Below are 12996 nucleotides of genomic sequence, written 5' to 3' on the forward strand. Positions count from 1 at the left end.
GGAGGGGGGAATGGAAGACATCTGTAATACTATCAACAATAAAAATATTTTTTAATGTAAATAATAAGCAACAGCATGCAATAGATATACTTATTTTTAACAGCATAATTTTTATTTGTAGAAACTTTATTATTCAATATTATCTAAGGTAGAATAGGAATTTGACAGAGAAACATTCTAACCAAAATGACCATAATGTTAATTCCTAAAAATCTTTCTAAGATAAAGTCAGAGTTATAGCTCCACGGGACGGGGATTGGAGGGAATGTCAATAAAATTAGCTAGACAGAAACGGCACGGTAGTTTACACTTTACTTAGGGAAGGCCTGGTGTAATTCAGAAACAGAGAAAATAATTCATTACATTTCAAATAAATGACCTACATAATTTAAAATGAAAATTAGTTACCTTTATTTGACCATGGTTTAGAATAATAGTTTTTCCTAAAGCTGGAATACGTAGTTGTAGAACCACGCTCAAATATGGGGTCATTTTCCTCAACAACACAGGGGCCTTTGGTCCTTAAAACTTCTACAGTTAAACTGAAAGAAACACATTTTTAGATAGATCCACACTAAAAATAAGAAACTTAAAAAAAAAAATATTTAAATAGTGATACCTTTAAATTTAGCATGGCAGAGTCATATCAAAAGTATAAATACATTTAAGGTATGCTTATTTTCTATGAATCGAAGTTTCACTTAAAATGTAATTGCCAGGGGTCCTAGCCAGGTAGCTCAGTTGGTTAGAGCAGTGGTTGGCAAACCCATTAGTCAACAGAGCCAAACATCAACAGTACAACAATTGAAACTTCTTTTGAGAGCCAAATTTTTTAAGCTTAAACTATATAAGTAGGTACATTGTTATTAACTTAATTAGGGTACTCCTAAGCTGGCCTTTGCTAAAAACGTCCTCAATCTGACTGAGGTACGTTCGCTGAAGTCAACCCCTTCCAACTCTCCCATCCACACTCGTAGCCAGTCTCACTCAACTCGTGCATGAATCGCACGGGCCTCCCCTGCGCTGCCTATGCCGTCGCCCGAGTGACCCCGTCGCCCGACTGACCGACACCCCCCACTTCTTCTAACGCCACTTCTTCAAAATAGACTCGCCCAGGCCGAAAACTGACTTCTGCGCATGGGCCACGAAGTTTCAATCGCATTGTATGTTCGCGCCCGCACATGGTATTTTGTGGAAGAGCCACACTCAAGGGGCCAAAGAGCCACATGTGGCTCTCGAGCTATGGTTTGCCAACCACTGGGTTAGAACATCGTCCCAATATGCCAAGGTTGTGTGTTCAATCCCTAGTCAGAACATATACAAGTATCAACCAATGAATGCATAAATAAGTGAAACAACAAATCAATATTTCTCTCTCTCTCATATCACTATAGTAAAAACTAAAATAAAATAAAATAAAATAAAATAAAATAAAATGTGATTGTCAGGGAGTAAAAATAAATGTCAACTTTTTTTTTTAATCCTAAAAGCAATATAAAACTCAGAAAATATCTTTGGGCTACTTAAAAAAATTATGTGTTTTAATGACTTCTACCTGTCTCCTATCCTACATAATAAAAGCCCAGCAACCATAACGGCTTAGTGACCAGAACGACTGCTTGACCAGTCGCTATGAGGTGCATTGACCACCTCTCAGTCCCTTCCCCTCCCACCCTCCTACCACCCCCCCTAGCCCCAGCCCACGGGCTCTGATCGCAGGATGGCAAATGGGAAACCACAGGGAACTGGGGTGGGTGGCGGCAGGGTGGGACTGGGGACTGGCGAGCGGGCGGAAGATGGCCCTGATCACAGGCTAGGCCTAGGGACCCTACCCACGCACGATTTCCTGCACTGGGCCTCTAGTATTTAATATATATTATCTTGTGCTAGACTCAAAAAAGGATATTGAGAAATATAAGCATTTTATATTTGTTTTACATTCCTGCACACAAATCAGTTAAATATGCTTTTAACTATTTATTTAATGACCAGTAAAATTATCATCACAAAATAATGGAAAACAACATGCAAAAATAATTATCATTAACAGTATCACATTTATGTTTAATTATCATAGACTCTATATGCTATAAAATTATTTCTTACTAATTAAATGATCAGGAAACTTTCTATCTTTCTTTTTTATTTACTTACTAAAAATTATCTACTTTTTAAAATAATACACTGAAAAAAATAAAAATAAAATAACACACTTTGGAAAGACAACTAAATTCCACAATGCCAAATATGAGAAATTTAATATCATAACTGAGAAATTAAACGAGAAGTGAATTAAACCTCTCCATAACAAAAAACAGAAAACATGTTAACCTACATTTCATTGCATTTTCATTAGTTACCACCATCCAACAGAATATGGTATTAGTTAATAGTATGAAAACTTGAATATTGACTTCCAGACTGAGTCAATCTTTGAAACCCTATCCTCAGAAGAAGAAAGCATATGATTAGCTCAATAGCTCATCCCAATTACCAATAAAGTCGGTAAAACAACAATGGTAGGTTAATGGTCAGAAGTACTATCTTCTCATACAGAATACAAAGTTATAAAAATTGCTAAAACATTATAGCTCTGGCCGGTTAGCTTACAGCAAGGATCCTCAAACTACGGCCCGCGGGCCACATGCAAATACAAATATTGTATTTGTCCCCGTTTTGTTTTTTTACTTCAAAATAAGATATGTGCAGTGTGCATAGGAATTTGTTCATAGTTTTTTTTTAAACTATAGTCCAGCCCTCCAACGGTCTGAGGGACAGTGAACTGGCCCCCTGTTTAAAGAGTTTGAGGACCCCTGGCTTAGAGCATCATCCTGATACGCCAAGGTTGCAGATTTGATTCCTAGTCAGGGCACATACAAGAATCACTCAATCAATGAATAAATAAGTGAAAGAACAAATAGATGCCTGTCTGTCTCTGTCTCTTTGTCTCTCTCTAAAAGCAATTTTAAAATGTCTTTTTTGTTTTGTTTTTTATTGATTTCAGAGAGGAAGTGAGAGGGAGAGAGAGATAGAAACATCAATGATGAGGGCGAATCCTTGATCAGCTGCCTCCTGTACAACCCACACTGGGGATCGAGCTCACAACCCAGGCGTGTGCTCTGACCAAGAATTGAATTGTGATCTCCTGGTTCATAGGTCGATACTCAACCACTGAGCCACACCGGCCTGGCTAAAAGACATTTTAAAAATAAAAACTGCTGCCCTAGCCGGTCTGGCTCAGTGGATAGAGCGTCGGCCTGCGAACTGAAAGGTCCCTGGTTCGATTCCAGTCAAGGGCGCATGCACAGGTTGTGGGCTTGATCCCCAGTGAGGGACTTGCAGGAGGCAGCCGATCCATAATTCTCTCTCATCATGGATGTTTCTATCTCTCTCTCCCTCTTCCTTCCTCTCTGAAATCAATAAAAATATATTTTAAAAAATAAAAAAATAAAAAAACTGCTAAAAATTATAAATGAATCTAACACACCCTTCTATGTACAACATCCATTATGCTAATATAAACATCAGAGTCTAAATGACAAAGTCAGAGAAACCCAATCTCTTTCATTAGACAAAGCACTTTTGTTCTCGTGAAACCACAATCTCTCACTCTCTTTAACTTACCTTTCTTCATCCAAAATTATAGAACCATCTTCTGCCACTTTTACTCGGGGAACCAGCAATGGACCATCATCCATCTCTTCTTCCAGTTCTTCATTATCTTCAACATCAGGTGTACTCTTATCTTCTTGCCTACCAAAGGTAAACACAAGTTGATTCATATATCCATGAGAAGTGTTTCTGACTACTACGGACTTCTAAAATAAATTATTGCAAATTCAACCTTCTAGCAATTTCCAAATTTCCCTATAACCTAAAATACTATGTGTTGCCCTACCTGGTAGTTCAGTTGGTTAGAGAGCTGTCCTGATATGCCAAATATATAGGTTCAATCCCCAGTCAGGACACATACAAGAATCAACCAATAAAAGCATAAAAAGTGGAACAACAAATCCATGTCTCTTTTCTCTCTCGCTCTCTAATCAACCAATCAATAAATAAAAGAAAATACTATATTTTGTTAATGACATGGTCATAAGATTTTCTCAAATTTCATCTAGTAGCATTTAATAAGAAGCCTTACTCTCTTTGAAAATAAAGAGAGCCCTAGCTGGTTTGGCTCAATGAATAGAGCGTCGGCCTGCAGACTGAAGGGTCCCAGGTTCGATTCCAGCCAAGGGCATGTACCTTGGTTGCAGGCACATCCCCAGTAGGAGGCATGCAGGAGGCAGCTGATGAATGCTTCTCTCTCATGGATGTTTCTAACTCTCTATCCCTCTCCCTTCCTCTCTGTAAAAAATCAATAAATTATATTAAAAAAATAAAAATTAAAAATAAAGAGAAATAAATGCTCCTCTTCTCTATCTCAAAAGAATATCAGAGTAAACCTTCTACGCATTTTAGAAGTGACTAAAATAACCCTTACAGTTATATAGCATTAGTTCCCAAATCATTTTATTAACTCTCAGAAAAACATTTATGGGTACTTTCATACTCATTTGAAGCTTGGAGAAGACAAGTAACTTTTCCTCTAGATTACAGAAACATTACTATTTGTGTAGGCTACACTAAGAAGCCAAACACAATTTTCTGAATATGACTCCAAATCCATTATACCTTCCATTTAATTACATTGTCTCCTTAAGGTATTACTAAAACAAACATACCTATAAATCTATAAAACATAATGCATTTGTAAAGCTTGAGAGTTCTGCTTTAAAATAATGTGGATTCTTGCCCTGACCGGTTTGGCTCAGTGGACAGAGCGTCGGCCTGCGGACTGAGGGGTCCCAGGTTCGATTCCGGTCAAGGGCATGTACCTTGGTTGCGGGCACATCCCCAGTGGGGGGTGTGCAGGAGGCAGCTGATCGATGTTTCTCTCTCATCGATGTTTCTAACTCTCTATCCCTCACCCTTCCTCTCTGTAAAAAAATCGATAAAATATATTTTTTTTTTTAAAAAAATCCCTAAAATATATTTTTTTTGTTAAAAAAAATCAATAAAATATTCTATATTTTTTATTAACACTCAATAAAATATATATTTTTTTTAAAAATATATTTTATTGATTTTTTACAGAGAGGAAGGGAGAGAGATAGAGAGTTAGAAACATCGATGAGAGAGAAACATGGATCAGCTGCCTCCTGCACATCTCCCACTGGGGATGTGCCCGCAACCCAGGTACATGCCCCTGACCGGAATCGAACCCGGGACCCTTGAGTCCCCAGGCCGACGCTCTATCCACTGAGCCAAACCGGTTTTGGCAAAAATATATTTTTTTTAAAAAAATAAATAAAATAATGTGGATTCTAAACAAAACAGTAATCATTACTTAATAAGCTTTGAAGTACCAACCAGAAAACCCCAATGTTTGTGCTAACTTTCCACGATCCCCCACAAGGCTACAATAACTTCCTAAGGGGTCTCTTAGAGGGCTTTCTATTTGGTAAACTAAAATGACAGTGCAATGTGGAAGGCAACAGGCAGCTTATACAAAAAAAGACTCGCTAGTGACATCACAACTACATCCATTGCAGGATGGCATACACAGAATGCTAAAAAGAAAAAAAAAGGGGGGGGGGGGACAGGGAAGAAAAAAAAGGAAAAAAAGGGGGAAAGGAAAGGAAAAAGAAAAATACTATATACATGTTTGCTTGAATAAACAAACTAGAATTAGAACAATACATTAAAAATGGTAACATGCTGCCTCTGGGGAAACTAAATGGCCGAAAAACAGAATTGGAGATTTTTCTCAGTATATCTTTGTTCCTTTTGAATTTTGTAGCATGTGAATATATTATTATTTTAAACCAAAACAAAACCCCTTTTAATTCTAAAAGCTTTAATGTAAAATCATAACATTGGCCATATATATGTAATACATAAATAGTCTGGGGTTTTCCTACTGATTAAAATCAAACTAACTTTATTCTTATCAGCAATTCTACTTAAAAATTGCTATCACATGTAATCTGACTATAAAAAGTATCATTTGATTTTTTTTTAATGTATCCATACCAGAATATATTTAAAAAGAATAAGATGAGACGCTTACTCTCTTGTCTGAACTGGTGTCAATGACTTTTCAGTTTTCTTTTCTTGCTCCAGTGAGGAACTATTAAACAAAAATAACAGAATACTTTTTAATAAATAATTAATTTACATCTTGTCAATTCTATCTGTAGGCAAGAATTATTTTAACTTGCATTTTAATAATATTGCATAACACTACTATTAATGATGGCGTGTCCCAACACTCAATTCTTCAGTCAAAAACTGAGTACAAATAATTTGTTAGGCCCTAAGTAGGAAAGTCTCTTACCCTCTAATTCCTCAGTGAAGACAGGCTCCCAGTCCAAAGGCATGAAGCCACCTAGTGGCCTTATCAAACCATTCAAAACCTAGGTTTCTGGACTTACCTTTCAACTAGGCAGTGATTTTCAACCTTTTGTCATCTCATGGCACACATAAATTAATTACTAAAATTCTGCGGCACATCAAAAAATTATTTTTTGCCGAGCTGACATAAGAAAATAGGTATCATTTTGATTCATTCACACCAGACAGCTATTATTGTATTGGCTGTTGTCATTTTTTTTATTTAATAATCTCAGGGAAGAGAGGTCAGTGCCCTTGAGTAAACAGTCAGGTATTGCATGTTTTAAGAATTCTTGCCGAAACCGGTTTGGCTCAGTGGATAGAGCATCGGCCTGCGGATCAAAAAATTATTTTTTGCCGAGCTGACATAAGAAAATAGGTATCATTTTGATTCATTCACACCAGACAGCTATTATTGTATTGGCTGTTGTCATTTTTTTTATTTAATAATCTCAGGGAAGAGAGGTCAGTGCCCTTGAGTAAACAGTCAGGTATTGCATGTTTTAAGAATTCTTGCAGCGCATCAGTTGAAAATAACTGAACTAGGCCAAAGACCTAGTGAATATGAAAAAGGCTATGCTAAAAATATGCCACTACTCTTACATCCACCGGCTAAACTATCAAACGCACAAAAATGAGGAGATTTGTCATAATCTGGCCTCCCCAGACTAACTGATTAAAGAAGCTTTGTTCTTGGAGAATTTATTAATCAAATGCTACTTCATTTAATAAATAGATCACCCCTTTAGATCAGGTTATAGTGTACAAGAAACAGAAATTGCAATCATGATTACAGAAACGCTGTTTAGTTTTACTACATCTTAATAATGTAACAAAGGAAACTTACTTTTAATCTCAGAGGTAAAGGGATCATTTACCACCAAGAAAGCAGTTACTTGAAATACCACTAATTTTTGTTGCAAAATTCTATTTAAAAAGGACTTCAGATTTGCTATAAATTTTGTCAACGTGCTTTTGGAAAACATGAAACTGTACTCTATAGATGACACTCAAAGAAAGTAAGACAAAAAGTTTACTCACGTCATTGGATTGCTATCTGGCAAGTAATATATGAAATCTCTCATAGTCATTTTTGAACGATCTGGTGGTCTCTGACTTTCATTTATGGCATATTTGTTTTTCCACTGTTTCTAGATACAGAGAGAGAGAGGGAAAGAGAGAGGACAGAGGAGACAGATCAATCCACTTTTATTTTTAAATATAGAAGAATTTCAAATGTATCTATATTCAAGTATACAGTCCACTACTGCATTCATTGCAAATGCTTGAATATTACTCCTACCACAATTATGCACAATTTTAGGGAAAATTTTATAAACTGAACATTAAGAAATTGTTGCATATTAAGGAATTTTAAAAACTAAAGTGACTGGGACTGGATAAAAGCCCAATGTATAAAATCATGCTTACTGGTACTTTCTAACTATCATAATTTACTGAGAATTTATAAATACATAGCTTTTGCTTACCCTGCAGTGAATTCTAATTCTGTGTATTTTATAAAATTCTTGAAGCAAATGTTTAATTTTTAATTGCCCAAAATAAATCTAATTAAGCATATTCTATAAAACAAAACATTTTTCAGGCTTAGGTTTTAGAGAATACGGATTCAAATGTGTAACACAGGGGTCCTCAAACTACGGCCTGCGGGCCACATGCAAATACAAATATTGTATTTGTTCCCGTTTTGTTTTTTTACTTCAAAATAAGATATGTGCAGTGTGCATAGGAATTTGTTCATAGTTTTTTTTTAAACTATAGTCCAGCACTCCAACGGTCTGAGGGACAGTGAACTGGCCCCCTGTTTAAAAAGTTTGAGGACCCCTCGTGTAACATAAAAAAAAAATAACCTCTCTGAGCTTGTTTCCTTTGGTGTAAAAGAGTGATTCTGAGATAACGAACATAAAGCACCAAGCTAAGTGCCTTCCTCTTAATTAAAAAAAGAAGAGAATGCTATAATTAAAAGCTGACATTTGTTAAGTTATTATTATTTGCCAGACACTAATCTAAATGAGTTTTACACAATCCTTCAATTAGGTAGATACTATCATTAGTCCTATTTTACAGATGAGGAAATACACATAGAAAGAAATTAAGCCCTAACTGGTCTGGCTCAGTGGATAGAGCGTCAGCCTGAGGACTCAAGGGTCCCAGGTTCGATTCCGGTCAAGGGCATGAACCTTGGTTGCAGGCACATCCCCAGTAGGGAATGTGTAGGAGGCAGCAGATCAATGTTTCTCTCTCATCGATGTTTCTAACTCTCTATCCCTCTCCCTTCCTTTCTGTAAAAAATCAGTAAAATATATTTAAAAAAGAAATTAAATTGCCTAAAGTCATATAGTCAGTAATGGATGAATCTAATATTCAAACCTTTAGTAACTAACTCCAGAGCTTGCATGCTTCACTGCTGTTACATTGCCCTCTTAGAAAAATAAGCTTCAAGATGAAAAAGGACATGGACTATATGCATACATGAATATTTTTTCCATTTATAATTTTTTATATTGTCAATTTAGAAAATATTACTAATTCATTTTTGCTCAACTATACTTGTCTTAAATCAAATGAATGTAACTCATGTCACTTGGGCATCCTCATAAAAAAAATCTGATTAAAAGTTGTAAGTATGCCCAGCTGGTGTAGCTCAGTTGGCTAAGCATTGCCCCATACACCAAAAGCTGGCTGTTTCAATTCCCTATCAAGGCAGTGCCTGGGTTGCAGACTCAACCCCCAGTAGGGGATGTATAGGAGGCAGTCAGTTGATGTTTCTCTCTCTCCCTTTGTACCTCTCTCTTCCTCTCTCTCTAAAAATCAATTAAAATAAAAAATAAAAACAATTAAAAAAATAAAACACAGTCTGGCCAGTGTTTCTCAGTGGTTGAGTCAACTCATGAACCAGGATATGGTGGTTGATTCCCCGTCAGGGCACAGTCCCTGGTTTCAGGCTCAATCCCCAATAGGGGATGTTGTAGGAGGCAGCTGACCAATAATTCTCTCATCATTGATGTTCTATCTCCCTCTGCCTTCCTCTCTCTGAAATCAATAAAAACACATTTAAAAAAACAACAAAGTTATAAATATGTTTATATGTGTATCTGTGTGCATGCATGAAGCTTCTATTTGTAACCTTCACCAAAAACAATCAAAATATAGATAAATAAAACATAAAAATTAGTATAATGGAAAAAAAGGTTAAATCCATAGTGCTTCTTAATCATTCTGTTAAGAAAGGGGGAGGGGAGAACAGATCAATCAAAGAACTTGTATGTATATAAGCATAACCAATCAACACAGACAATGGGGGGGAGGGGGGGTGTGAAGGCCGGGGCTGGGGGAGGGGATGGGACCAGGCTGGTAGAGGACAAGGGAGGGGAGGGGTCAACAATAAAGAATTAAAATAAAAAAATATTTCAGAAAAAAAAAAAGAGAAAAGGGGATATTCTGTTAATATGAAGGATGTTACTTCGTTTTGTTCCCCCATATAATACTACAAATGATTATTTTTCCTCCAAATGATATCTGACATAAAAACTGAAATCTGGCAGGCAACAGTCAAAATTCTGATTTTCCTCTCTTACCTTCTCTTTTCTTAATTCTTCTTTTAACATTTCTCTCAGTTTCTGGGCTTTATATATTCGGTATCTGTCGGAGCATGGCTGTTTCTCTTTTGTTGGTATTGGGTGTGGCTGTGGATCTTCTTGATTAACTGTAGATAAGGGATGAGGCTCTGAAGGAACACTGACACTAGGCTTAACCAGAGTAGGAGTACTTGATATTCGCTTTCTTCTCTGTGAAACAGCAGAGGAAGATTTACTGGATTCTTCAACATCATTCTTACCATCAGTCTTTTCATTACTGTTGAAATTCAAAAAGAAAATAAAAAGGGTATATTGGATCTTCTTTTAAATATTTTAGTTTTAAAACCTAATTTGGGCCGGGCTGGTGTTACTCAGTGATTGAATGTTGACCTCTGAACTAGGAGGTCATGGTTCAATTCCAGGTCAGAACATACACCTGGGTAGCAAGCTTGATCCACAGTAGGGGGCGTGCAGGAGTCAGCTGAACAATGATTCTCCCTCATCATTGATGTTTCTATCCCTCTTCCTTCCTCTCCAAAATCAATACAAATATATTTTTTAAAATATATTTTTATTGATCTCAGAGAGGAAGGGAGAGGGAGAGAGAGAGAGAAAGAGAGAGAGAGAGAGAGAGAGAGAGAAACATCAATGATGAGACAGAATCATTGACTGGCTGCCTCCTGCACACCCCCCACTGGGGATCGAGCCCACAACCTGGGCATATGCCCTTGACTGGAATCAAACCCGGGGCCCTTCCGTCCACAGGTCGATGCTCTATCCACTGAACCAAACCAGCTAGGGCAATAAAAATATTTTTAAACTAATTTGGTAAAAATCCAAAACAGTAAAATCTCATTATTTAAAAAAATCATTGACTTGAGATGTATGTTTGTTATGACAGATGTTGGAATAAAAACTTTTAGCAAATCATTTTAACAGATACGTAAATTCTAAGTCCTTAACCACATTACAGCACATGATTTTATGTTCATGCTGAGTCCCTCAAAAAAGAAAACACACAAACACAAAAACCTAACTTACAAAAACAAAGTTTAGTTAACCTAGTTTGAATCATCAGATAACAAAGCATATATATATGTATGTGTGTGTGTGTGTATATATATATGTATATCAATCATTGATTTTTTATAGAGGAAGGAAGAGGGATAGAGAGTTAGAAACATCAGTTAGCTGCCTCCTGCACACCCCGCACTGGGGATGTGCCCACAACCAAGGTACATGCCCTTAACTGGAAGCAAACCTGGGACCTTTCAGTCTGCAGGCCGATGCTCTATCCACTGAGCCAAAGTTATTTTTTTTTTAAGTTAAGCTTATAATCCACACTGATATCCATCTTATAATCCACACTGACATCCATCTAAATTGATCTAAATTTTGGCATTTTACTTTAATTATCAACCTGAGATCAGTTAAACCAAATATACACATCAAACCTCTGAAATATTTGAATTGCAATATTTGAAGATACACACTTAGCTATGTTAATCAAACAAAATTCTATTTGAGGCAGAAATCATTTGTCTTTTGTCAGGCACAACTCTACTTATACAGCTATCAAACTCTTCACTCCAAAAAATGTGCTCAGTCACTCCAAATTAGATACTAGATACAGTTCACATTGGATATAACTATTTCAGGAATGGTCTGAAAGCAAGGTAAGTCAAGAAGAGGGGGAAAGAGGGTAGCTTGGCCAGTGTGGCTCTATGGTTGAGCATCAACCCATGAATCAAGAGGTGGCTGACTCAATTCCTGATCAGGACACATGCCCAAGGTTGCAGGCTCGATTCCCAGCAGGAGGCATACAGGAGGCAGCTACTCGATGATGTTTCTCTCTAATCAATGTTTTTTAAAAAAAAATTTTATTCATTTCAGAGAGAGGACGGGAGAAAGAGAAATAGAAACATCAGTGATGAGAATCATCAATCAGCTGCCTCCTGCCTTCCTCCTACTGGGGATTGAGCCAGAAACCAGGGCATTGGACCCTGACCAGAAATCCAACCTTGACTTCCTGGTTCATGGGTCAACACTCAACCACTGAACCACACCAGCTGGGCCTATCTTTCTATTCCTCTCCCTCCCTCTCTTTCTCTAAAAAAAAATAAATAAATAAAAACATACTAAAAAAAAAAAAAAGAAGAAGAAGAAGTCCTAGCTGGTTTGGCTCAGTAGATAGAGCATCAGCCTGCGGACCAAAAGGTCCTGGGTTCGATTCCAGTCAAGGGCACGTGCCCAGATTGCAGGCTCAATCCCCGGTTGGGGGCATGCAGGAAGCAGCCAATTGATGACTCTCTTTCATCATTGATGTTTTCTGTCTCTCTCTCTCTTTCTCTCTGTTACTCTCTGAAATCAATAAAAAATATATTTTAAAAAAATTAAAGCCCTAGCCCGTTTGGCACAGTGGATAGAGCATCAGCCTGTGTATTGAAGGGTCCCAGGTTCAATTTCAGTCAAAGGCACATGCCTGGGTTACGGGCTCGATCCCCAGTGTGGGGTGTGCAGGAGGCAGCCAATCAGTGATTCTCTCTAATCATTGATGTTTCTATCTCTCTCTCCCTCTCCCTTCCTCTCTGAAATCAATAAAAATATATTTTAAAAATAAAATAAATTTTAAAAATAAATAAGTAACTAGCCCAGTCGGCATTGTTCAGTGGTTGAGCGTCAACCTATGAACCAGGAGGTCGGGGTTCGATTCCCCTGACACGGATTCCCCAGTGTGGGGTGTGCAGGAAGCAGCCTATCAACGATTCTCTCATCATTGATGCTTCTCTCTCTCTCTCCCTCTCCCTTTCTCTCTGAAACCAATAAAAATATATTTAACAAAATAAACTAAATCCTATATAACAAAAGCCTAATATGCAAACTGAACGACCGGGAGTTCGACCGTTCGCTATGACGTGCACTGACCACCAGGGGGCGACGTGGAGCATGACAGCTGTCA

General features: G+C 37.2%; 1 protein-coding gene across 11 annotated transcripts in view; it reads right to left on the reverse strand.

Moving 5' to 3' along the window:
* The window catches only part of BDP1 (B double prime 1, subunit of RNA polymerase III transcription initiation factor IIIB), an 88627-nt gene that overhangs the window by 74244 nt on the left and 1387 nt on the right, over positions 1-12996 (reverse strand). For 10 of the 11 annotated variants that reach the window (XR_002828352.1, XM_023750973.1, XM_023750967.1 and 7 more), the window contains exons 2-6: positions 10038-10314; positions 7480-7589; positions 6116-6175; positions 3625-3753; positions 409-542 (exon numbers count right to left, since the gene is read on the reverse strand). Coding sequence is in view for 10 of the 11 variants with exons in the window: in XM_023750973.1 (XP_023606741.1) it covers positions 409-542; positions 3625-3753; positions 6116-6175; positions 7480-7589; positions 10038-10314 (710 nt within the window). In the remaining variant the exon portion in view is untranslated. The remainder of the gene's footprint in view (positions 1-408; positions 543-3624; positions 3754-6115; positions 6176-7479; positions 7590-10037; positions 10315-12996) is intronic. The other variant, XM_023750977.1, reaches the window with a different exon arrangement.

This window comes from Myotis lucifugus, unplaced genomic scaffold (genome assembly GCF_000147115.1).
Source record: "Myotis lucifugus unplaced genomic scaffold, Myoluc2.0 scaffold_0, whole genome shotgun sequence".
Taxonomy (NCBI): Eukaryota; Metazoa; Chordata; class Mammalia; order Chiroptera; family Vespertilionidae; genus Myotis; species Myotis lucifugus.